The sequence below is a fragment of the Lathamus discolor genome, chromosome 3, assembly GCF_037157495.1.
Source record: "Lathamus discolor isolate bLatDis1 chromosome 3, bLatDis1.hap1, whole genome shotgun sequence".
In the NCBI taxonomy this organism is placed as follows: Eukaryota; Metazoa; Chordata; class Aves; order Psittaciformes; family Psittacidae; genus Lathamus; species Lathamus discolor.
In genome coordinates this window covers 129403924-129431347 of record NC_088886.1, presented here as the reverse complement: position 1 = coordinate 129431347, position 27424 = coordinate 129403924, and the positions used below count along the sequence as shown (strand labels likewise).

Genomic DNA, 27424 nt, shown 5'->3' with positions numbered 1-27424 from the left:
AATATTACAAATAACATCTTTTAACAGCTTAAGAATTATCATTTCTGAAGCAGATACACAATTTCTGCAAACTAAAGGGTTTAATGAAACCTTTGATGAAGCAGTAATAGAATGTCATAGCCTAAGGAAAAAGAATTGCAGCATAATGTGTTCCAAGACAGAAATATAATCCATGTTTCAAAGTCTTTGGGCATAACCTGAGCTCTTGGGACTGTAATGGCATGGTAATTAAGAGGAACTGCCCTAAGGAAATAACATGGTGTTGGCCATTAAAGGATTCCCTTCTTCCATTCCCAGCAAAGCTAAGCAATAGGAAAGCATTTAGAGATGAATCTCTAACCAATTATTGCTGCACAAAATAACATACTATATCCTATTAGTAAAAGCATAGCAGTAACAAAGATAGCACATCATGATTGCACATTCAAAATTTTTAACAGTAATGCTGGGGAAAAAAACAAGCAAACAAACAAAACCAAACAGTGAGCAGCTTTTGGGATTGTTTTTATTACTATTTGTATACCCATTTACCAAGAGGGAAAAAAATCACCTTACCTTTATACTGCACTAGTACTTAGAACAAAGACATCAACTGCAAAACCTCTAAACCTAGATCTACACTGACTTTCTAGAAATCTCTAGGTACATTTATACCTTAGAATAAAGCATGCTACAGAGATCCAAAAGTTAGCACCAACCTGAAGAAATTCACAACACACTGTAAAAAGGTTCAAAATCAAAAAACTACATAAGCATGGCACTTTTACCCAGTACAATAATCCCTGCTGAGAGGTGCATTATGGCAACTAACACACACTACTTTCAGACCCAAAACAGATCTCACATTGCCTAGTAACCAAGTGCAACAGTAACTGCTAATGCAATCTTACATGTAGATACTGTAAATTTAAACCACACTGATATATATGCCTATTTTAATAATCTTGGTTAAATATGGCTTGTATCAGAGACAATCTGTTTGAATAGGCTCATGAAAAAAGATGAGATCAAAGCCTCTAGAGTAATGGTAAGTATCAGGGATCAACTGTACAAGGTACTGTACTTCCACAAGCAAAGTATTTTCTGCTCTTAAGACCTTAAAACTTACATAATTTTTCTTCTCTGACAGTGAAAGAAAATAAGCTATTTTTTCCTCTATAATCAGAGGTCCATGATATGTTTAATGAACTCAGTTTGGCTGTAAAATCATGTTCAATGTCCCAGATTTCATTTTCTGTTTCAAGAGTAGCTTTGATTTCACAGATAGTCTCAGTTCACATTACCAAGGTTACTAAACACAGACATTGTAATGAATTTATAGCTTTGGTGGTATTTATATGTGAAACAGCATATACGTTTGTCTCCACTAAGTGGTATCACATATCAATACAACCACGTTGTTCTGTGAAAAGATAGGCCAGTCTCCTTCCTTTTGTCAGCAGGCTTATTACCACGACAGCACAGTTGTCTGTGTTTTCTGTCATTTGGTCAAGTTTTGTGGGCTTTAGTTTTATAAATGCATTGCTGTCTATGTATTGTCATTCAGTCTGTCCCTGGAGTTTTCATGCTTCTGCCAACATCTCTACAGAAGAAAGAGATGTAGCACCCATGACTGCTATGAAGACAGAATATATCCAATTATCCTCCTGCATTTGGAAGAACAGATTTGAAAAGAAACAGCATAAAGACATCCCAGATGGTCTATGGACCAGGAACCTTGAAAACATTAGTTAAGCACAAATACACAGCAGTGTCTACTTGACTCAGAAAGCTTGTCAAAAGATGAAAGTTACCCTATTCATCCCAAGCAAGAAAGAACAAATTCAGCACAGTCAGTTTCTTGCGAATTACGGTATTTTTCATAAATGCCACATATCTACCCCTTTACTCAAGTTTACTTGAATGCATGCTGCAAGCTATTATTAACAAGCATTCTAGAAGCAAGGAAAAATGACCCTGTAAACCCTGAAACCCTATAAAGGCCCTGCAGGCACTGCTTAGTTTATCCTTACCACATATCATAGAATCATAGAATCGTTAGGGTTGGAAGGGACATTAAAGATCATCTAGTTCCAACCCCCTGCCATGGGCAGGGACACCTTCACTAAACCAGGTTGCTCAAAGACCCATTAAACCTGGCCTTGAACACTTCCAGGAATGGGGCAGCCACAACTTCTCCAGGCAACCTGTTCCTGTGCTTCACCACACTCTCAGTGAAGAACTTCTTCCTGATTTTGTCCGGATCCTGAATAGACACTTTCATCATTTTTGCTTCTGCTGCATGTTACCACCAGGAATTCCACAAATTTAATTCCATATTAAATGAATAAGTATTTTACCTTTCCTCTATATTCATTTCTGGAAAATTTTGTTCAGTACTGCATTTCTCCTTTTCACAGAGAGACAAGAACTGTAGCTGTTTCCTATTCAACTCTTCCATTAAACATCATTCATGGTGTAAGCGGTACCTAACTCTACCCCCTAATTAGCTCTCCCCTCTCCAAGTCACAGATTTCTCATCTTTGTTGATTCACCTTCCATGATAGGCAGTCAGTGCCTTTGAACATATCTTTAGATGAAGAAGAAAATCAGGAAAAGGTACCAAAATTACATGCTGTTGTTCAAGATGCACATATAACACAAGAGGCATATAATGGCATGATGGTGTATTCTGTTTTCTAAACTGATCTTCTAATATTCCCTAAATTCCTCTCAGCCTGTTTGACTGTCACTGTACTAATATTTTCATAATATTATCCATACAGACCCTAACGTTTCTTTCCCAAGTTCACTACCCTCTACATTTAAGTGAAAATTGATCTTTCCCTCCTTGTGGAGTCTACTCTGCCTTTATTAGAACAGTATCTCCTGCAATTTCTTTGCCTAGGCACTCCGTCTAACAAGAGCTATCTGAAACATCTCTGAAGTTTACCATCCTGAATGTTACTATTTGCCATTCACTTTGTTTTCTAATTAGCTTATCAATACATTTAAAAAGCCCAGATGACAGATGTTAACCTCACTCAACTACAGAAGCTTATAACCTAATTAATAACATCTTTTCTTTACCAATTTTGATCCAAAAGAGGATATTTTCTGTCTTGCTTACTTTAAAGACTCTGATGGAGGAACCCAATGAATAGTTTTGCCTGGATCTATCAGCTAACTGCCTCCTCCAAAATATTCTAACAATTTCTCTTGCTTTCCATCAATAAAAACTGTACCAACTCCTCTTTAACACCGTATTTCCCCAGGGGCATAGTTAGTCCACTCTTTCTTACAAGTGCTATGAGTCTGCTTAAATTAAACTTACTGATCTACAGTTCCCATTTCAATCTAGAGTTTATAAAAAAATGCTGCTGTGCTCCATCTCTCAGGCTCAGAAGATGAGTTATGCCACAGGCTATGGAAAATAAATCCGCAATTTTGCACCCAAAAACCCCAAAAGAATTCCTTTAGAGCCACTGGACAAATATCTTCTGGTCCTGGGATATTTTTTGAACATTTGTTTTGTTGATATGTTCTGAAACCACTTACATTTCAACGAGACAATTCTTTGGTTCCATTCGAAATGACTCATGTATGGAAGTGTCCTTAATTCCTTACGCAATAAACACACATGTAAGTAGTCACCAGATTTTTCTCCTCTGGCCTTACCTTCCCAAGCCTCAACTGCCAATTTGCCCTACTGAAGTTAAGGCAGGCTTCCATTTTTGGGTGGGTTTTGGGGGGTTTTGTTGTTGTTATTTTAAGATTTATTCATTCTAACAAAGTATAAGGCCAGTCAAGCATTCACTTGTCAGAATTCAGCTCCATTCCATTGCCTCTCCCAAAACAATTTTTTTTTTTAAAGTATGACCTTTAAATACTCTCTTTACTCTGCTGCTCTTCTGGATCATTTCAGAATCATTTCTAACCAGCAGCATAAAGGCATTCTAAGTACCTTATAATACGTTTAAAACAGCCTTCATGCTACCCGTAAACATTTATCCATTTACCTGTTCAGTTTTGGTTTGGGATTTTTGTTTGGTTGGTTTTCTTAGCAGTCTCTGAATGCTGAAGTTGTGATGATTTCTGTGGTGATTTATCTCCTATGTAGTTATTAATGTCTTAATTTAGGACCCTGCTGAAGGATACGAGTTACTTCTCTTTGCAATTCTCTGAAGAGCTGTTTCAATGAGCTACCATTTAATATCCATGATGACTGTCTGTCAGTCAGACTCTATCATGACTTTCCTCCAAAACAAAGGAATACCGAAGCCTCCCATTTCCAGGAGAACAGACATGATCTCCAAATTTAGCACAAAGTATCAATTAGTTCAACACAACAAGGTCCTGTGGATTGCTTGCGAAAACCTAGTAGCACCTGTAGTGGGCAAAGCACAATGCCATGAAGATAGAGTACTTCCAAGCAAACTTCGCGGGGCAGCTACCCACAGGTGGGTCAGAGAAGCCCTGATGCTTTGCCCTCCAAGGAAAGCCAATGAAGGCTCATCCCTACCATGCCCAGGACCACTCTATCAAACTGAGCTTACAAGCACTTCTTTTTCCTTTACTACAAGATAGCAAAACAGTTGTTTTGGTAGAAAAGACATATTATATTGACGAATTTAAAGTACAGAAGTCATATGCACTGAAAGGTCAGGTGCACCGATTGAAAGCCCAAAAGCACCACTTACAGCAGGTAAGTATTACAACAGCAGTTCAAAGAAAAAAGATACTATTTCCTCCCCCTGTGACTTTGACAGAACAGAGGAAACTGCTACCTTCCACGAGACATTATCATCTTTTAAAGCTGAAGAGGGTGACTTACAAAGCAGTGAATCAAGATGACAGGTTCATTTGCTCATCTCTATTTAAAAAAAGCAGTAACAAAAACCTCACCATAAGACACCTTTTGGAACCAAATGCCAAAACCTGACTTCAGACATTTAAATTTCACAGCTAACCATTAATTAATAGGAAACTATGCAAGTACAAATTGCTTAGACAAATTGCTTACACCATGAAAAGAGAAAATTTTGAGCTTTCTATACACTTTAAAAGCAACCAATCTGATGATACAATTCATACTTGGGAAGGTATGCCAGACCAACACAGCTAGACTGTTTCAGACTGCATATTTAAAGCCATTATCATGTGTATTATATATATGCCTAATATGAACATTACACCTGATAATACTGTAGATTTTTTTTCTAGATATATGCACTTCCCACTAGTTGCTAAATATACAGGTCAAAATACAAAGAGGGACACATCCTAATTATTATCCTACCTTATTAGAAAAGTTACTGATGATACAATAATGTAACCATTTTTTCTTGAGTACCTCTTGCCCACTTCTACCAACAGACATTATGAGTGATAACGGATTTAATTTCTCATGGCCTCTGAAATGTAACAGCTATTTTTCCTCTCTTCCAGTAACAGAGGAAGGAGGCAAAGCTAAAATAAAAGCAAGAGATGAAACAATGCAAATACCAGGAGCCATTAAGTCCTGAATTCACATTTCCTCCTACAAAGACCTAGTATACGGAGAGCACAAAAGCTGAAATATGGACCAATAGAGACACACCAGATAACATTACTACATTTTTCTCTGTAGCTTTTCTCAAGGACTTAAGACATTATAAATGAAATGTCTCAGAAAAGAGAGGCAGAAAGCCTGGGTGCCCCAAGGATGTTTTTTTTTTTCTTGGGAACAGAGCTCACATACACACACACACACACACACACACAAATAACATTTGCAGAACACTTTCATGCTCCCCCCTCCCCCAATGGATCACATTAAACAAAATAAATATGCTAAAAAAAATGACCTTAAAAAAAAATCCCCAAACCTTATCATAGTAAATAAATACTAACAATTATCAATAAGTGGACACTTAGGAAAAAAAGAGGCAATTTCTGCAATCAGCATCAGAGAAGTTAAAAGTATAAGACATTACACAACCATGTCAACTGCTGTCTTAACAGTTCCACACATTTCCAGTATAAAAAGTTAACACTTTGGTGTCCTTTAGTATGCAATGTTGCCTTGACAAAAGCAGAGGGCCCACTTTAAGAAAGTATCACCGTATCTGTAACCTACTCATCGTAAAACAGGCAAGAGTACAGCGATCATTTCTTGGTATGCAAGAGGCAACACATCTATTGGCGAACAGGGATGTGACAGCTGTCCCATTTTAGCATGGTTTTAACATATTTATGTTGCATATATATTCCCAATCAGCACTGACACAACCTGCAATCTTGCATCTCTGGAGTCACTGTGCAAAACCTGTATTTCCAACTGCACTGCACCTAATGGGGGGTGGGGGAACCAAACCACCCTGTCCTTCATATCAGGAACACAGACAGCTTGGCACAGCTGTCCAGGCTTTCTCCAGAAGCCAGTGATTCAGCACGAGAGGCACGGACAGGACAGGTCAACAGAAGGAATAGAGAAATGCTACTACACTAACGTTTAACTGGTTGTAACTATGTCAGATGAAGCTGTCAAAGCCTGATTACCTTTACAATAGTTATACATCCTACACACCCAGGCTCAAAGAAATACTGTAACCCCAGGCTGTAATCCTGTTAGAATGAAGCAAGCCTTACCTATGATTTTCAACAACCGGATGGACGTTTTCCAACACACTCTAAGGTGTCTAATCACCTACCATTAGCTCTCTTAACACTGTTTGAAGAACTTAATTTGTTACAAGAAATTGCAATAACGGTACAAAAACCCAGCTACCCTTTACACTAGCACTAATGAGCACAAGTTTCCAATAGACTAGCTTTAACATTTTCTACTTTTGCTCTTGCAATTCGTTCAAACAAATCAACAGGTTAAGAAATCCAAAATGAGTAACAGCTTACTGTGAGCAAAGCTTTCTGGAAAACATGCTGATTTCCAAAACATACTATGGGATTCCAAGGCTTTAATTAAGACCTGATGAAGACAAAGATATCCTTTTAATTTCTCAAGACACTCCCCCCTCCCCCGTTACATAAAAAGTTAAATGGACAGATCTCCTACACTCTGAATTCCATCAGACCCTGTGCTCCCTAGGAATGTCAACCTTAAAAGCAGGCTGCTTTGCGTACAACCAGGAATTCCCATAGTCTAGGTCCGCTCTCACAAATGTCATCACTGCCATAGCCAAATACAGCTCAGTATCGAAACCTTCAAGATCAAAATTAAATGACCTGTCACTTGAGTCAACAAAACCTAAAAATGCTTTGAGGTATTACCTATGCCATCCTATAAATGACGATTTAGATCTAATGGATGTATTAAGGAGACTTTAATGTTGAAGGATTATTCTCGTCACATATACTAAAATGACACATTTGCTGTGCTCCAGAGCAAGACTATTAATGCTTTACAGCATTCTGGTTGCTAAACCATCTTAGTTTTACACAGACATATCTACTTTAAAAGGCTTTACTTTTTTCTTTTCTTTTCCCTGAGAAGTATATAACACGTTCGACTTTTAAAGGCTTCCCATGAGATTGTGCTACCTAGAAAGGCCGCGAAGAAATAGATCAAGGTGATTTTTTTTCCATCAGAACAGGGAACCTGAGACCAGCAGCCAATAGAAAGGGCGGCAGCACCTTTCCACTCCCTCGGTGCCGTCAGCTTCTGCAATTACAAGGATCTCCTTTGCGCAGACAGAGGAAAACCCCGCAGAGAACGAGGCGCGAGGGGCCAGACCCCAGGCGGGGAAGCCGGTGGTCCCCGGCCTGCAGAGCACACGAACACTCGTGACAACAGCGCCCGAGCGGCGCATAGGAGCGGGAGGCGCCAGGGCCGCAGGCCGTGGGCGCTGCTTCCACCCGCGGCACAGGACCCTCAGCCCCGTGGGCAGCTCCCGGAGGCGGGCGGCATACCCGGGGGTCCCCGCAGGCAGGGTCAGCCCCACCGCCTTCCCGGGCAGCCTCCACGCCCGGCTCGGCCCCCCCGCCCACAGGCCGAGCCGACCGGGTGTCCCTCCACCCGGGCTGGCACCAAGCAGCCCTCCCGCGGTCACACCGCCCCCAGCCCCACCTGCGGGCAGCCCGGCGCCCCTCAGCCGCCCCTCCCAGCCCGAGCGCCCCCGGACCCGGGGGGCCGCCGCCCTCCGCCGCGTCGGGCAGCCATGTTCCCCGCACTCCCGCCAGATCCGGGCCCGGCCAGCGCCAGGCCGCGAGCAGAGGGACGCTCACCCTTGACGGCGCGCTCGCTGGTGGCGTGGGGCGTCAGCAGCAGCACCTTGCTCCCCTCCTTGGCGGACATCGCTGGGCGCTGCCGGGCTCCGGCGGCTGCTGCTGGGCGCGGCGGCGCCTGGGTCCGCCTCCTCCGCCGGCGGGCTGGCGGGGAGAGAGGCGTGCGGCGGCCGGCGGCGGGACGGGGTGGGGGCAGCTAGAGGCCCCGGGCGGCGGCGGCCCAGCGGAACATGGCGGCAGGCGCGGCTCCCAGCTCCTCGCGCAGCGAAGGGACAGTCCGCCTCGGGCCCGGCATGCACCGCGCCGCCACCCCACGAGGGGACCACGGGAGTGTGGCGAAACTCCGGGCTCCGCCGCGCCGGCAGCGCGCCCGTTAGGGAGCGTGGCGAAACTCCGCTCTCCGCGGGGCGCGGGGAGGGGCGGCGGCTGCGGCCCTGCGCCTCCGGGCTCTGCCCGCAGCCGGGGGGGGCGGGCGAGGAGCAGGGCGCGCCCACGCCCCCGGGACCGGCGGGTGGAGGGCAGGGACTATGGGGGGCGGCACGGCAGGCGGCCCGGCCCGGCCCGGCGGCCACCATGGAGAGCTCCGTGGGTCCGCCCCGGCTGCTCCTCCAGCCGGGGCAAAGCACTGGCCAGGCGGCCGCACGGCTAGGGGAACCATTTTGTCAAGCGGCGAAGCACCCACCTTCCCGGCCGAGCCGACCGGGATCCGCAGGCCCCCTAGATAGCACTTCGGAGCAAGGGAGTGCATCTATTACCCACCGGAGTGCCGCTCGCCTACAACAGACGGTTGGAAGGGGCTCTACAGCCTGGCCTCTCAGGTGAGGCCTGAAGTGCAGAGGAGGAGGAAAAAAGGAGTCTACAGGAAATCTAGTGTGGGACTTTTTACAAGGTCATGGGGGGACAGGACAAGGGGGAATGGCTTTACACTGAAAGAGGGCAAATTTACATCAGATATTAGGAATCAATACTGGAAACACTGGAACAGGTTCATGGCCAGGTTGGATGGGGCTTTGAGCAACCTGGTCTAGTGGAAGATGTCCCTGCCTGTGGCAGGGGGACTGGAACTAGATGATCATTAAACTCCCTTCCAACCCAAACCATTCTATGACTATGAAAAACACACCACCACCAGATAGATGTCTTTGCTCCACCCAGGGAGCCGAACAACAGTGGACAAAACAAGCAGCCAGAACACTGGCAGCCCTGGGTAGAGCAGCATCAGCTGCCCCCTCCCAGTCTCTGGCACCCTTCAAAGCTGCATGAGAATAAAATGGGGTAGAGGCTCTGCAGCACTGGCCTGATCTTTGCAAATGCAGCAGGCTACAGTCCTTCCATTATATACAAACCACGCAAATTATATGTAGAGCAACTGGTCCAGTGATATGGAGGGCATAAGACAGGCAGAAAGGCTGGCACAAATGTTTTAAATCTAAGCTAATACAATCATTATTTATGACTACTCTGTATTAGATTAACTTTGCTAATGAAAAAGCCAAGTAGTTCTTGCTCTCCCCTTTGTACCAGTTAATTTCATTCTCTCTTCTCCAATTTCGTGTATTCTCAGTAGTACCAGTGTAGGTTGGCTGTAGGACTGCACTGTAGTTGAGATCACAGGAAATTACTGCATTTAAAAATAAAAACCCAACCCAAAACCAGATAAAAAACACCCCAAAAAAACCCAACCAAAAATTTCCAAATTTGGTATCATTGAAATATCTGCCAATAAACACAGTCAGATCTAGCAAGCATCTAACATATACCTATATTTAATCAAATGCAGTTGATACCTATATTTAATCAAATGCAACTCTAAAGAGTTGCTGCTTTGCATCTCAACTAATACAGCTCTTAGGCATTATTTGTACTGAGCCGTGCAAACTATTTCATGCAGTAAATCAGGAATTTAAGAAAGAAAAACCATTTGGGGGTAGTAGTTTCAGCAATGTCTTAGATCTTGCCCCATTCAGGTCCAAGGGAATAGGATGACACCTGAGGTGAGTACCTGCCATCCTGATCATGAAAAGCTGTTTGGCTTAAGCAAAAATACGTTGAAACTGATGGGTTACATGAGCACTTGGGTTGACCTTGCTTTTCAGTTACATAGCCAAGACAGTCCAAGCAAGAAACTTTGAATGAAACACTTCCAGGAAGACATTGAAAGGAAGCAACTGAAAATTTTAAAGGAATCAGAATTATAAATCCTTTAATTATTTATTAATGACACTTGTAAGACTCCAAAATTCTGGAAAAACAGAATTGTATTAATTTCACGTCCACAAGTAAAATGTGTGCATGCATGCAAAAAGAGTTGGGATACATCAGAGTATCATGGAAGAAATCCTGGATAACTTCTGGATTTAATTGCTGAGATTTCCAGTAGTGGGAAGTACTTTACACTATGTTCTGCAGATGTCTGTCATCGTACAACCAACTTAAAGGACTGTTTCTTAAATGGAACAAAAGCTCATTTGCTTGGATATTTCAAAATATGCAGTGAGAACATGAGCTAGGAAGAGCAGAAAGTAAACACTGCTCCTGTCAACTTAGTGTTAGCTTACAGTAGATCTGCCAGAACAAAGAACAGGGAGAATGAATTCAGTCTCTTGTTTAGGATCAGGAGAAGCTTGGTAATACAGTTTGAATGTTTGACAGCATGAAACAGCAGAGTGATTCTCCTGTTATAAAGAAATTAATTTGTTCATACATTTCCAAACACAGAGGGAGCCTGAGATCTTGCAGAGTGTTGTCAGGACCCACCTCTTCACCTCACCTGAGTGCAGTCACCAAGAGAGATGCCTCTTCTTCTTTCACTTGCTTGCTTCTCTCATGAGCCCACAGCCAACATCCATCTTGTCTCCTAGGGTATGAATTAAAAGGGACTGACACAGTCAGAACTCTGGCTGAGGAAGAAGCATAGCATAATTTAATTTTGCTATCATGCTGTGCAACAAGGAGACACCATCAGCTTCTAGGGATATTATCTACTATACCTAGTGCCCTGTGTGCTGAAACACTTCCAGTTCTATACAAGCATGACGTGAAGAAAAAGCTCACACAGATGAAATCTTGCTGGGTTTCATCCCCCACAATACATTAGGTTGATGTGATAAATGGTGTTACGTCTCCCAACAAACCACACCTCCTTAAAACATTAAAAGAAATAATTTGAATGTTTCTTTTGGATAAGAACAGCTAGAAAGAGAAATTAGCTAGCACAGTTGCCTTGGGGCTTTATTGCTGTAATTTTTCCAATATATCCCATCTTGCCTCATTAAATTACAGAGCATATGCCTTTGTCATTAAGAAAATACCAAAACCTACATTAGGGAGAAAGAACTACAAGAACTCTACCTAAGCCCTTTAGCTTGGCATGTAGCATTGTCTTTAAATCTGCTAGGGACTCTGGAAGGGGTAGTCACATTGCCCCAACTTACCGCACAGTGAAAGCCAAGCTGATTGATTCGGAACATCTGGTGTTCAAGGGGCCAAACAATTTCTACTGGCACCACAAGTAGTATTATGATTGTAGGAACTTACAAACATAATTACAAACAGAAACACGGCCTTGCAGGTAGAAGTGTGTGCCTTTATAATCCTGAGTTTCCCACAAATGCCAAAGTATTTCTGAAAAGCGGAGTCACATTTTACTTCCTGTTCAGCTTTGCCACCAAGTGGCCATTCCATTCCACACATTTTAACAACCAGTTAAAAATAAAACAAAACAGGAAACAGCCAATTCCTATCTGCTCTTACTGGATATTCCAAACCATTAGGTAGCAGCTATGCTAGCACTGGACTAATTTCTGAAGAACTACTTTCATAACAGAGAAACAATTCAGCAAGAGCAGCACACGGAACAACCAAGCCAATACATCTTACTCTGTCTGTACCATGGGGAATGCAGCCATTTGGGATGTGGATGATCTCTGACTTCCTCCTGCTTCATCTCAAAGCAGTACACAGTGAAGCTGCATATGAAAGATGTTTAACTAAGAAGGTGTTACGTTAAAACCTAGACTTTTCGACACCTCTCCTGACTGAGTATTCCAAGGTATAGTAGCAACAGAATTTTAGTAAATCATTGCCTCAGACAAGAAGTGCTGTTTATTGAAGTTCAGACAGAAGTTAGACATCAAAATGACTGTGAAATTCTGTAACCATCCCATGCAGAAGGTCAGGTGATCAGAACAGTCCCTTCTGACTAACAGCGACATATCTTAAAAACTGGCACAATGTCCCAGAATCATCTAATTATCCAACAAGAACTTTCTGAAAACTCTAAGAAGGAAACTGAATCACAGGAGAGATATATTCCAGATCCCGAGAGAAAGATGCATAGAGCAAATCATGCAGAGATAAACCAGATCTGAGAGAAGATGTGCTATAAGCAGCAGAGTAAGATGAAGAAGACAAAACTTTAAACAGGTTGTTCCATTTCATTGATTCTCACTAGTGATAAACTAGTGAAACTGTCCTTCCTGAACTGCCAGAAACAGTACTGCAGTTGGTATAAACTACAAGACTGCCTCAGAACAAGCCATATTTTATTTTAAATGTTTTTGCTGTACTGTTTCAATATGAATACTTGAAAGCTTTCTTTTAGGAGGACGTAAGATTTCCCTGCTGTCCCAAGCCACTTTTATGGCATACTTTATTATCTGTAACATGAGGGCATAATTCAGAAAGTTTGAAAGCATAATCTTAAGCCATTTTCTCCAGCATTATGAAATTGTTATCACTGCAATACCCCAGCTGATGATGTCATCCAGTACTGAGAAGTTGCACTGACTTAATTCCCCAAAAACCAAAATTATCAGAAAGTTGCTGATATAAATTACAAGCTACTTTACTATTACAGTCTATCCTGTTTTGCTCCCTCCTGCACGCATTTCCTTCATTCCCCAATAACCTCTGTGAGCAGGCTGTGCAAGTAAAGACTACATTTAAAAAAAAAAAAGCAAGTTAAGGCCAAAATCATTCCTTGCATCATATCACAACTGTAAAGTACAGGCTAAGGCATCCCAGCCGGTGCCACTTAGTCTGACTCCATAATTTTAGGTAATTTTTTCATACCAAAAGCTACCAGCTGCATCTCTAAACCTCTTGTCTCTGGAGTGATGGTACCCCCAAACTCTTCCTTAGGTTCCTCAAAACACTGCTCACTTGCTCTGCTTAAACCATTCCTATTATCTAGTTCAAACTTTTCCTTCCTTAGCCTTAAGCGACTGCGCTTTCTCCTACCATCTGAGACCAAGCAATTCCCTCTCTTAATTTATCTTACTACCTTGATGATATTAATAGACTATAATCCAGTCACCTTTACTAACTCTAAAAATTGAGTTCACTCTGCTTTTTGCTGCCCTCCTTTGTGTTCCCTCTCGTTTTCTCTGAGGCTGCACAAGCAAGAGACTTTACTGTTAAAAGTATTAAAGACAAGCAGCTCTACCTGTAGGATCTTACTAAAAAAACAACTATCTTGTTGCTCTGTAACAAGAATTGTGATGTAAAACTATGTGATGATTTTTATTTTTTTTTTTAACTTTGAAGATGCATTTTGATTCATGAAACACAACGTCCTACACATCAGAAAAATCCCATTAAGGAATTTTAAAGGAAACTGGGGGGAGGGACACAACACAAACCCACAAAAAGCAGAGGCATTACAACTCAGTTACTGAAGAGTACATGCACTCTTTTCTCACAAATACATTTGGCTGTCATTACCAGATGGCAAAAGAGCAACTATGCCTTCAGCCTACCCCTCTGCATCTTTTTCCCCAAGCTCCATTAAGTATTAATAAAAATTAACTGCTACATTGGGCCTGGATAGCTTAAGAAAGGGTTGAACAAAAAACGCCCCTCATAACTGAGCAAGCCTGAGGTCATGACAAATAGTTAAATGAATGCAGAAAAGGATATCCCTAAGTAATCCCACATAAGGATTTAAAAGCTTTTCTACTATGTATTTTGTCCCAGTAAAAATACAACTATATGCAACTAGAAAATTGTAAAACAACTGCAGAGATGTGGGCTTTCCCCCCTCCCCATAAAGTACAAGATGATGTTACAAATTTATTTTCAGATCTGTACCACTCAGCTCTTCGTATACATTACATCCTTGTGTTCAAATCAGTAGTTCACTGCAAAAAATCAGTTGAGACTCCCACACACACCTTCCTCTCCCTTTTCAGATGAGTAAAGTGTCATAAGCACCTGGCATATCTTCTGTATTAAATAGCTTCTTTTAAGCCTCTTAAGGCTGTAAACCAAAATCCGTCTACAGCGCTGAAATGACTCTTTAATGTCAACTGAGGGGATTTTCCACCTATCTGGAGAAACCAACTGAACTACTAAAGCGAATGGAAAATCTGTTTATGCATTACTTCATCCAAGTAGGAACAATTAAAAAATAGTGTCATGAAAAATCAGTTATTTATTTCTTCTTAAATGTATTTAAAAATACATGCCTGATTAATAAAACCTTGTAGCTGACTTAATGGTAGTAAATGTTAACTTGCATATCTTTGACATATTTTAGATCTAAAAAAAAAAAACAAAAACAAAACCAAAAAACCAAACAAGTCAATCTGAACCTTTATAAGAAGTTGATGTTTAGTAAGCTGCAGTGGAACTACCGGAATTTGAAAGCAAATTATTTTCAAGCAAAAAAAACCCAAAAAACATCCAGCTCCACTGCAAACAAAATCCAGATATTTTTCAAATAGTATATAGGTTATGATGGTAGGTTACACAATGATGTTTGTTCATGTATGTATCTCAGAACCAACACCTTGTCAGACAAGAGAAGTAAGAAATACATATTCCTTAGTTAAATTACCCTATGTGCAGCATTCCAGCCAAGTAATTCAAGGTTAGTAAGTCAAGATTTTTTGAAGCAAGATATTTGTGTTCACCTACTGTTTATTCTTCACATAGATATTGTATGCTAATATGCTTATGCATTAATGTGCTTTAAGCTACTTAAGACAACCATGAATAGTTTGAGGGTTTTGTTTTTGTAATTAGCAAGATTTCTATGCTTGGAACTCCCTCAGTTGATAGCCACATAACAATAAACTGGTATAAATTTTAAGAAAAAAATAAAAAATGGAATCATGCTAGACTGCTGTCAAAATCACCTTGTCTGAGCCATAAAAAATGTAAGTTACATTTAACAATATGAAATTATTAGACTTATTATTAAAGTGTAGCTTTATTGTACTCACTTTTCTCATGTATTCACATTTGAAATTATTATAATTAGTGACATATACACACATAAAGGTTCTCATGCCTGTGATTCACTGGTGAATTATCTGGGACTGAGCCATCCCAAACTCAATATAATCCTCCTTCAACAAACCCCATGTAAGTTACTTTACAAATAGACACTTGGATCTTCTTTATTCATGAGTATATTCAGTGCTTACTCACTCAAGAATTAATACTGAAACAATTTTATTGATGCCAATAAAATTTAGGTTTCTTCAGCTGAACTTACCTCTTTGCATCTGCTTCCATAAATATGCCAGCAAACATATCTGGTGTTCTGAAGAAAAAAACAAATCTAAGCACATTTTCTTTATTTGCTAACGTTTCGTACTCCTTATTGATCCGTGAAGAGGTGACTTTGTACTTTATTGTGGCAGGTTTGTTTTTTTTTTTTTTTTTTTAGATAATTGTGTTCAAGACTACTTATGCCTCACTCTGCAACTTCAGTTTTTGAGAGCTGTAGTCAAGCAAAGTGTCAAATACATATCCATATCCTCATTTGCATTCTTGGGCTACTGTAACTTTCTCTAACTGCTGAAGGTAACAAAAAGCTGAAAACAAGGACTGCTGCCCAGATTCCCTTTACTCCAATAGTATCATTCTACCCATGAGAGACAGGGGAGAGAACTGCAACAGGAATGTGTCTGTTCAAATCCACCTCTGCACTGCCGTCATTTCCTAAAATTGTATTTTCTACAGCTAGAAGCTTAGCAGTTGGCTGTAGCATGTCCATGTGCAGCCAGAGGCTAATGATTTCATGCCTGTTGCAAAACTTTGATCAAATAGCTGTTTCAAGTAAAACAAAACTCTGGGTTGTTTGAGGTTTTTTTTTTTACATTTAGAACATCACTAAAAAATTAGTACTGTTGAAAGTCTCATGTAACTAAGCTGGCAAAACCATGAGGTGAAAAACTCCAAAGTCAGTAGGGCTATTTTGGAACGGAGGGAGGAAGAAGAGGGTGCTTTGTTCCGATAGCCACTGCTACTGAAATCAGTTAAGTGGAAAGAAATGTGGAACATAATCCCAAATATAAAACACATTTATCATGATGTAGTTAAAAGAAATTGTAACAATAACAGACATAATAGCAATTATTTAGAAACAGAAACTGAGAAATTACATTTATTAAAATGAATGAGATTCAATCTCAAACTAAACAGCAAAAACTGATGAAATTTCATCACGCACTGAGGTGCAAAACATGAAACTAAAAGACCCTCAGCTAGAGCAACAGGAGAGCAGGTTACCAACGAGTACCATGCACTAGAGGGCAGCCTGCACCTTCCGCTGGCTGGCTGAGCCACAACCACCACAGCTGCTATTCCACTTGCAATACAAGCATGTAACAGAGCCCTCCACATTTTTGAACAACCCATATAACCACCACACCTGAAAGCTTTTGCAAGAGCCGGAGTGCAACTCTTATTAAAATGACACTTCTCGCTACATCAATAATTTCTAATGACTTTTTTTTGGTGCAAGAGTCCTATCTGCATACACTACCATTTTGCACAGATTCTGTAGTTTTCCCTTCAACAAAGAAGTCTCAAAATACTTTTCTAAGGACACTGTTAATTACTGTCCATTATGAGGGGAAAGGGGGGAACTTAAGCACAGAGTAGTGATGAAACACATCAAATCCAGGGACAAAATTAGATATGTGCTCCAATCTAAGTAAACATTACTTAAACTTAGTTAATGTCTAGTTGTTTATTAGTGTATAAGAAAATAAATCAGCCAACTGATGAGTAAAGCTAAACAGCAAGGAAATCTCATACACAGGTAAATAGAACTATTTTCATAGATTTATTTGAAAAATACTTACAAAAGCAAGTATGTTTGACACTAAAATAGTTAAACTTATTCTGTGTTTACATTGGTGTAATTAAGCGTGCAGCATTAACAGTCTTTTCTGTTTGAAGCATTGTTAGTTTGCTTTAAAGGAAGTGGGAAAAATTCTGGTTTACAGATGAACAATGCCTCCCTACCACTTCCTCAGCAGCAACTACAGCTGTGATCTCTGCCCGAGATTTCAGCACACTGAAAACTGGGTTTGCTTTACTAACTGCCAGCCTGCCAAGCACAGATTTACTGGAACCTGGAAGGTGGGCCAGTTTTTTCCCCTAGGAAGCAACAGGAGAGAGGAATGAGAGGAAAACAAAAGGATTGGTTTGGTTTTTTTATGTGAAGAATTTACCAAAGCTACATTTCATGAAAAAGAGTCCTCAAAAATGTCCTTTTGTTAGTGGCCGTCTTCCTTCAAAACATGCACGTACTTCTGAACTTACCCGTAAACCAGTGCCCCTTAAGCTTACCATTCCTATAGCACTTTTTTGCTAGGAGAGGCCAGGACTAGAATAGCTAAGATTTCCCATCCAGACAGCAGTTCTGTAGTGTCAGAAATTAAATACAGTGCAATTAGTTTCCACATATTGTATAGCTACATTTTAAGATGAAACTGGCACAGATACTGATTCAAAGAGTTTGCTGTCTCCATGTAATCCATGCTCTGGCAACAGCTATAATCTGTTCACAGAGCAGTTTATTAGGGCACATGGAGTGGATGGAATCTCACCAGCCATTATTTTGCATGGTACCAGTAGCTGCTGCTGCTGCTTGAGCCAGTGTATTTCTGTGTGCCTCTGAAGCAGAAGAGAAGGTCCCATCCATCACATGCACTGGCAGCATTCGCCTTCTGCCAGGCTGAGGGGTGTAGCTGTTCTGTCGCCAGTCTTCTTCTGGGGGCATGTCAACTCTCCTTGGACCCGGGGCTTTAACGCAAGAAGGGGGCACAGGACAACCTTGAGAGGCACCGGGATCCCAAGAAGGCTCATGTGGTATTCTTAAAGTGCTGTAGTCTGTGCTGGCTGGTAGCTTGCAACCGATGGTGTAAGATTCATGCATCTGATGATGTAAATTCTTTCCTGGCTGGCCAGCATGTTTCCCCCAAAGTGTCATTCGCTTATCTGGTAACGTGGCTGTTTGCCTGGCAGGGTAGCTCATGTTCAGCCAACAGCCAGAGATACTTGATGCACCACCTCCTAAATGCAGATTAGTAAGAGGTTTTTGCCCCTGGGAGAAGGTGCCTTTGGGTGCACAAGGGAGACTCCCATAGCTCAGTGCCACACCTGGGTAGTCTTCACCTTGGGAAGCTTCACCCCCGTCAGGCACAACCAAAAGTTTCTGGAAGATGTTCTTCTGATCTCCTGCGGGGGGGAGAATTAAAATAAATAAATAAATAAATAAATAAATTTGCTTAGTTTCATTTTTTTTGTTTCATCCTCTCTGAACTTTCAGCTGTGGCCAGCAGGTAACAGAAGAAAACCAAAATCACTAGTACATCCAGTTACCGGTTGACATGCAATTCTGAATAGAAGGTAGGTGTACCCATCCTAGCATTCACTTTCCTCGCTGCATTTGCCTTTATCCTACCACAGCCACTGTCACAGGCTTCCGACTTCTTTAGTAGCTCCTTGTGTCATCAAAGAGAAGCCCAAAGTATTTCAAGATAGAGCTGGCAGATCAAACTGGTTCTGATGGCTGTCTTGGAGAAAATAATTCTCATGCAGGAATTAGTTACTTCTATTGGCACAGTTACATGTGTATGAGTAGCCTGTGGAAGTACTCCCATACATGACAAAGTGCTGGGTCTTACTGCTACTTTTACACTAAAGAAAATACCTCAGCAAAAATGTGAATAGGATTTTACATAAAAGTCATCATCATGTTTCCATAAAGATTATTCCCTTTTTTTTTATGTCCACTTAGCACAGAATCACAGCATAACTCAAAAGGGCAGACAAGAAAAAGAATGTGACTTGTCCTTTCAGAGGATGAATTCTGGCAGGAATTCTGGAGGAATTCAGGCAGATGGTGAAACATCATTATGAAAGACAAGATCTGAAGAGTTGTATTTCAGCAATATTTCTGATCAGGAAGGAGGATTAAAAGTCCTGTGATTACCTGACAGTTTACGTGCCTTGCCCACCATGCTGGGCATCAGTACATCATGGGGTAGGTGCAGCACGTGGTTTGGGTTGTGCTGGGAATCAAAGGGAAACACAGGAGGATCATGGGGGAAAGGAAGGGAAGTGGAGCTGGAAGAACGGTGGCTGGTGTCCACTGGCATTTTCCTTGTACTTGGTGCTTCCTTTTATAAAATGAGAAAGGAGAAGAAAAGAACATAAAATGAGGAGTAAACACAGAGCTGGGTTGAAACAAGCAAAGATGGTGCTAATCCAAGGAAAGGGAGGAGTCACCGGACCAGAAACATGCATCTGTATGTGAAAAAAAATACAAGTAAGAACTGCATCAATCCAGTAAGGTTCTTACCGCAGTGGTGGGCTACTTGGGAGAATCACTTGACTGGGAATATAGGAGAAAAAGCAAAACCTAATACACTCATGGAGGTTTGGTTCACAAATTGTGTGTGTGTGTCTCGGACAGCTAGAGGTTCTTAATTGCTTCTGCCAGCACCCCCAGGTATGCATTCAAGCCCTCAACTAAAGCATGCTAAGGAGCAAACATGCCAAAGTTGACATATTCCTAGCTTAAGGCACACAGCAGAAAGAGAATCAGATCAACCAGTCTAAATAACTGATTTTGCAGCTGAGACTCCTCTATACTTACTATGCAGTCAGTTTAAAATCAAAACTTGAGATCAGTTCACAAAAAAATTCAATCCAAGCTAAACCTTCACATTTTATCTGGCTATGTTGCTAAACACCAACAATAATCTGTTACTGTTTTCCTCACTGGCAGTATTAACTTGCTACTTAACAGAGACTGATTTTTTATCTCCCTGGTTTTAGTTAATTCCTGTAACTGACTGCACGTTACATACCAAGTCTTGAACTGTCCCCCCCCTTCATTTGCTTTTACTCTCTGAAAATACTGTTTGCTGAAATATAACCACAAGAGAGCAGACACTTTCAAATGACTAGTGGTGTCTTTTAAAAATCATAGGCATATTAGAAGTTTTCTTGAAAATACAGTAATGTAACTGAAAAAAAGTTTATACTGGATGTCTTTGCATACTGGCAAGTAATATTAGCTCACATGTTTACCAGCTGCAGCAGGTACTACTCTGCACTGACACCTGCAGTAGATGGCCCTGTTACTTAAAAGCTCATTCTCCCAAAATGGGAAGAAAAATTCACAAAGAGAAGCTTTCATTTTCTGAACAATAATGGCTTATTGTTCCGTTGTCTGCTGTCTTGTTTGTTACCTTCTAAATGCAGACAGAGAAAACAGCAACCCTACACACAGACGATGGCTCTTTGGAAAGCTGAACATCATTCTACTTACAAAACTGTGAGAAGAGACCAAGGTCTCTTCTCTGTTTGAGACGACTGTCCCACTGAGACTGCGAGCAATGCGACGGAAATTCTCTGCACTGTACATTTCCTCCTCTTCTGGTTCTCTGCTATGTTCTCGGGTATATGTGACCTGCAGACAATATCACGCATTTCAGAAAAGGCTCTCCAAAATGTCAGTTTTAACAGTGGAAGGCTGTTACCTCTTTTCTCATTGCTTGTTACATGGGAGAAGAGACCGACCTCCATCTCACTATAGCCTCCTTTCAGGTAGTTGTAAAGAGTGATAAATACTACAGTATTCTCAAAAAAAAAAAAAAAAAAAAAAAAATCTAGGATTACCTGATGAGTGCTGGAGGCTTGTTAATCTTGTTAATTTTATGTGAGCAAGGGAAATGTTAATTCCTTCTTTTCCTCTCTTTGATACAAGCAAGACTACTTAAGCTCCTTTAAATGAGTATGGAAGTACTATAGGACATGTCATTTCCCCTTGAAAATACTTGTATGTTTTCATCCAACACTGATGTGTTAACTGCCAGTTATTTAAAGTTTCTCAAAGTTTTCAGGGATTTGTTCCTCAAAGTCAGAACCTGTGTAATTTGATTGCATGCAAGCTGCATGTAGCACAAGTCACTCATTTTCAGCTAATTAATCTTGAGCTACACTGCACTTAAAATTCTCTCTTACATTAGTATCAATGACCCCAGTACCTTTTTCATAATACATTCCAATTTTTCCATTATACATTTTTTCACTTGCACAGGACAAGCCCTTTCCCCTCTAGCACATTCTAAGTAATATGTCACCTTGGAGACAGAAGAGGCAGCGGATCCAGACAGACTGCGCTCGATCTCTGCTGTTGGGGTTTTCGAGAGTCCCATGCCAGCTGTAGCATGCAGCTTCCTCACATTCAGGTTCGCAGAGACTGGAAAGGAAAATGCTATGGTTAAATTCAACACCTGACTGCATGTTACAGCCCATTTCTGAATTTCTTGGGCCTGACTCCAGCAAATACAAACTATACACACAGAAGGAGAAGTCAGAGATCCTTTGAACAGTAATTTGTAAGCTAGCTCCCAACATTTCCTGGGCAGACAATGTATCAGGAAACTTCCACCTGCTTTACTTGCCCTTTTGCAGGCTTCTGGGGAACAGATAACTGACCTATTTAAGAGTTAAATGATTTAACTGCATGCCAGCACTTATTTGATACAGAGATGAAATAGTTTAGAGGGCCTAAAGGGACAGAAGATCAGCTACTGAGAGCAAATTATCTAAAATTACTTGGGATGAACAAGACTCATCAGCTTTAAGTTCCCCACACATTCACCTGCTGGTTCCCACCCACTGCTACAGTTTGTCAGCCATTTGTTGTGCTGCTTAAGCAGTTAAAATTGATATTTTTAACTAAGATTGCTACAATTCCTTCACTTCAGTGCCATCCCAACCTAAATCTCATAATCCTAAAATTTCTCATAGAAGAGACATGCAGATTACTGGCCTAATAAAAATTCCCTTACAGGCAATCTCTCTATAAAGGAAGAAAGCTGATGTGCTGGTAACAACACATTTTCTGTATTGAGGTGGTGCATTTGGAGGATCAGGTCTTTGCTTTAATCTCTGCTGTAAAGCTCCAGTAATGAAACAGAGGCATTTCACCATTACTCTGAATGCAAAGGTCTGACAAAACCAGTTGATATGGGTCTGAAGGCTTAAACAGCATTTGCAAATGAACAGGTAATCCAAGCTGAAAGTGAGAAAGAGCTGTCCTAGACCCAACTCAGGTGTTTTTTACCCAGTTCATCACAGTAGATGCACTAGTTCACTTTTTGCCTTATAGAGAATTTGCAGAACTTATAAAGAAACATCTGAAAGTAACAGCAAACCAGAAGTTCTCAAATACAAACTTCATTTTAGAAGTGTATCTGTATCTTGTATCCTTCATATATGTAGTGAGAAAATCGGCAAGAAAAGTGTCAGCATAAGAAATGACACATAGAAGGACAGAAGTCTGAAGCTCCAGATAACACTAAAGCAACTGGGCTTTATCCTGTTAAGACTTCCAGAAAGAGCTTCCAAAAATCAGTAAGTTAAGCAGAAATACATAAGACCTGATTCAAGCCCATGCAAGAGAGTATTTGCAAGCTTGTGAGGTCAGATCTTGCCTAACTCTGAAAGAAAACCAAAGGACAACAAATGGGAAACGGCCACCTTCAGATGTGGCAACTGGTCTGACAGTGGCCTGCAAGATGAGAGTTTCAAAGAAAACTTGAACTGTTGAATGAAAACCCGTTCAAGAGTTTACTGCAGTATTTGCTCTATCAGCAAGCTAAAAGCTTGATGTTGTCAGGAATGATGGAGGCTCTACTTCCATGGGTGAAAAGCAGGGGAAAACCTGTCTTGCGTATGTGCTGCAATACAGATCACACACACACACGTACATGTGTATGTACGTATCTCTTTCACTTTGATACCCATGAAGTTTCAGGCTGCTTTGTATTTAAAGATTCGTAGCTCTAAAGCTATGACGTAGATTACAAAGAAATTTGGTTCACTTGTGCTAGGCAGAGAATCAAGGTTGCCCTATCTCAGTCAGGAGATTAGCTCAGCTTAAGTGAAACTGGACTGCTATCATCAGGCTCGAACTGAACATCTCCAACAACAGTTGGGTGTTCTGACCAACAGCAACAGAATCTGTTCATTTTCTTTCGGCATCAACTAATCCACAAGGTCTCAAGGAACTTAGAGCAGATTGTGTACCCCCAGTGCTGCTTTCCAAGTAATTTTCCAGAATTTTAAGCAGGTAGTTCTTAGCAAAACGTAAGCTCAACTCTCATAGATCTGGAAACACTTTTAAAAGTTACTCCCTTCAACCAGGTACAGTTTTAAGTTCTCAAATACAATACAATCAGTTCAAATTCACAAGTGTGGGGAACATTAGCTTCAGATATAGAAATCATTTAATTAATTCCAGAGGTGATGTGGGGGTTTAAAACAGCAAAATTCATCATCTTGACCTAAGCAGATAGTTCCCTGCTTGAAAACAGATCAATTATTTCTATGTCACTCTTGACAGATGTTGGTCTCCATTTGCCAAGATCAACAGCTACTCTGCAGCCTCTGCAGGCACTGCTATCACACTGCTTCTCTACCTGCATCATTAGAAGGTTTTCAGAGTCCACAATCCGAATCTTTCTGCATCTGTGCACAAATTCATGCCCATTTAACTATATTGACTGGAAAACATATCTTCACCTATATTGGGAGTAGATAGGCAGGTCAACCAAGAAAAACAGCTGCATCGTTCTTACCTGATTGGTCAAATGGATACCTAGCACTGTCCTGTCTTCCCAAGAAAGGCCTAGTGGCCAGAGATGCCTGCAGACTAGTCTGATAGAGGGATTCCAGTTCTGAGAGTTCCTGTTCTGTGTCTTGATTCCACTGTGGATGCAGATGTACTGGGATCCTGCTCAAGTCATCTCCAACTGCTCTCTGATCAGAAAGGGGTGGACTTCTCCCAGGAACAGGAAGCCATTCAGTATTCTTATTAGCCTTCTGAGAACTGTAATACCTAGTAACATTATTCACCCAACAGTCCACAGGCATAGAGGCAACCATGCTACTAGTAGCTCCATCATCCACCTGCTTCATTCCTCCATCATGAGAGTGCCTTTCCAGGTAGTGTGCAGGGTCTGCTATATTCTGTCCACCTCTTCTACATAGCTCTTCGCTGTGAGAACAAATACTCTTAGAAGCAACATGTTGGGCACTAAAACCCTCCAAAGAAACTACCACATCCCTAATATCCACAGTTGAGTGTAATTTTTCAGAAGACTGTTTTTTGATTTCTTGGTTTTGATGGATTAGCTGTCTGTGACCAGAGGATGAAGGGCTGATGGAAGATTTTTGTGGTAACTTTGGAGACTTCTCATCCTGACACACTGCAGCAATCCAGCCTTTTTCATGAGTACCTTTTCTCTGGGAGACTGCATGCATTTTCTGAAACTGCTCTGCCAAGGAGCGAACATGTCCCTTTGTACTAAAAGCCTCAGATTTACAACCTTCTCCTGTGCCATATTCATCCTGTGAGGGTAATATCTCATGGCTGTTTGCTCTGGAGCACTTATTTGTTTTCTGCAAAGGATCCAAGGAGCACTGCTGTGTAGGGGATAAAATTACAGGGGTCACTGCATGGCAGGCCCCTAAATGATCAATGCTGGGCTGCACTGGAGAGCTTGCAAGTTTCGAACAGGGACTGTGCTGGCTGTCATTTTCAGGAGATGCTGGTTGTGGTGGATTTGGACAGGGAAACAATGTAGGAAAAGACCCAGAGTTTATTGTGTTAGCCTTGGATTTGTACTGAGGTGTGAGAATAGGCATTATGTTATGAACCTCTTCTAACTTGCTGCTTCTGCAGCATTCCCTATAGTCTTTTGGCCCTGTGGCTGTGGTGTCAGCAAATTCCACACTATGGTGGGCATCATTCTCAGTTCTTGCAGACCTCTCTGCCAGCCCTTGCCTATAGGGAAAAGAGGGAACTTGGTCATGAAAATCAGCAGAAGCAGACTGGAAGTTTGGAGAGATCCTGTTGGATGGATTGCTTTCACAAGGGGGCAAGGAGGAAGACTCTGGATATAATGATGAGTGCAATTCATGGCAGGAAGCAGGTGGGTGGAAGAAAGAACTGGACCCAAATTCCACTTCTTTGTTGGGTTCCAGTAGTACTTCCTGGCTCAGCAGTACTTGGAGCGGGCCAGTCTGTTCACTAAAACACACAGAAGGGTAAATGATTAGCAGTAGTCATTGCTTAAGTTTACTCCTAGGGTAAAGAATGTGTACTACGTGACATATGCCTCAACACACTTTGCTAACTGTATTCTGATGAAGACTATGCATTAATTTAGTAGATACATACATATTAGGCCCTGGCTTCTAACCCTGATTTTCCTACTATAACTGATCTACTGAATTAATTTCATATTTTATTTAAGAGTATTTTGCTACAGATAGGCGCTATATATCCTTGTACAGCACCCTAGGCACTTTAACCAGCAGTGTGAGCATGTGGGTAGGTATTAACTGTAAGAACAGTAAAAATAACATTTATATAAAATGAAACAACTGTTTCCAACATTCACATCTTGGATATTTTTGAAAATACATTGAACACGTTCATGATCCGAACATGAACAGACTATTTCCATAAGGTGTTCTCTCTCTCCAGACAACTTTACTAAGAATCATATGACAAATCAAAGGCAAAGGTTGAAATTTATTTCATATCATTCTGATCTTTGAGATATTTATCCAAAACATAAAACAAAGTTCAAGCTAAATATGTAACTACTATTTTGTAGGAACTTGTATTCTAAGTATAATTCTAAGAATCAATTTGTATTCTTTTATGTACCAGCGCAAGACAACTATATCCTTGGGTCATACACAGCCTTGGTGTTTTTCTGCATTTAGTTAGCATTTTAACTTGCAGATAGACAAAACAGTACCAACTCCATGGTGCCTGTGAGAAAATGACAGGCTACAAACATCTCCAACAGAGAACTTAAGGAAACTGTAATATCACTGCTTTGTTTCCTCCTTAGATGCACAGAATGAAAGTTATCATATGAAGACCTGGTTGATACATGTAGCAGAATGACCTTTCCTGTAAGCAATATCTACAGTGTTATTTATACCAAAGCAAGAGTATAGAACTTTCACTATGAATAGATTCTTTTTATTGGCTGCAATATTAACATTTGGTTGGATATAACTTTTTGCAACAGTAATGTTCTTTTCACAGAGCAGCAGTGAGCAAGTTTAGCATTAACAAAATGAGAAGAAAGTTCCTTTCTTTAATTTTCTTAGAATCTGCCAAAATGCTCTGCATTTATCCTGTAAAAGAGGATATAATGGACCTCTGACTGACAAAAAGATCAGCCCTCATTACACATAATTCAGCTACTGCAGAAAAAGAAAAGAACATTTTGAACTATAGCCTGGTAGGTGTGCAAATTAACTGTGTTTTACTATATAGCTGTATGTGTCATTCTAAAAAAGGGAAAAGAAAAGGGATTCTCATCTGAAGTATCATCTAAGCTTCTAATAATACAACATGTTAAGAAAGGGGAGAGGGAAGAAAAGTAACAGTTCAAGAAATTGGATAGGGATGGTCTAGTGCTATGAGGGAATGGCATGGGAAGAAAAAAGGATTAAGCTGCATGCTAAAGAGGGTAAGAAGAAACGATCAGTTATAGCAGAGAGTTAATTATGCTATAGTTAAAGTCAGTAAAGAAGAAAGAATCATGAAGAGGCACTGAAGAGGCTGCTAAGCCAGGCTACAGGATGCTGGGAAGCACAGAGAGAAAATGAAGAATGGTACAGCATCAGGGAGAGTAGTCAAGGTGACGGGATCAGGATCTGGATCCAAGAGTTGTACCAGTGCACCACTAGAGAAGTAGACTAGAAAGAAAAGATCGGCATACTTGTCACTTCAAACTACGGAGCACTAAACCACACTGGCTGCAGATCCCAACATAAAACCAATTACAGCAAGAATTCTACTGTAGCACACTCTTTACTGAGTCCTGAAACTGCTCCTTATTATAAACAGTTGTATATTTAATCCTAATACACA

The 27424-nt window shown here is 41.0% G+C and overlaps 2 protein-coding genes across 14 annotated transcripts in view; both read right to left on the bottom strand.

Annotated features, from left to right (window-relative positions):
* The window catches only part of PPP3CB (protein phosphatase 3 catalytic subunit beta), a 48678-nt gene extending 40033 nt beyond the window's left edge, over positions 1–8645 (bottom strand). For 4 of the 7 annotated variants that reach the window (XR_010610885.1, XM_065671733.1, XM_065671734.1 and 1 more), the window contains exon 1: positions 8203–8644. Coding sequence is in view for 6 of the 7 variants with exons in the window: in XM_065671733.1 (XP_065527805.1) it covers positions 8203–8272 (70 nt within the window). In the remaining variant the exon portion in view is untranslated. Of the gene's footprint in view, positions 1–8202 lie in introns of all 7 variants that reach the window. The other 3 variants (XM_065671735.1, XM_065671736.1, XM_065671738.1) reach the window with 2 other exon arrangements.
* An 8617-nt stretch (positions 8646–17262) lies between these two features.
* The window catches only part of USP54 (ubiquitin specific peptidase 54), a 109417-nt gene continuing 99255 nt past the window's right edge, over positions 17263–27424 (bottom strand). For 5 of the 7 annotated variants that reach the window (XM_065671674.1, XM_065671676.1, XM_065671677.1 and 2 more), the window contains 5 exons: positions 24102–25555; positions 21597–21715; positions 20783–20923; positions 19439–19625; positions 17263–18681 (listed from right to left, as the gene is read on the bottom strand). In XM_065671674.1, the coding sequence (XP_065527746.1) occupies positions 18047–18681; positions 19439–19625; positions 20783–20923; positions 21597–21715; positions 24102–25555 (2536 nt within the window). In that variant the 3' untranslated portion in view covers positions 17263–18046. Of the gene's footprint in view, positions 18682–19438; positions 19626–20782; positions 20924–21596; positions 21716–24101; positions 25556–27424 lie in introns of those variants that run through there. The other 2 variants (XM_065671678.1, XM_065671679.1) reach the window with 2 other exon arrangements.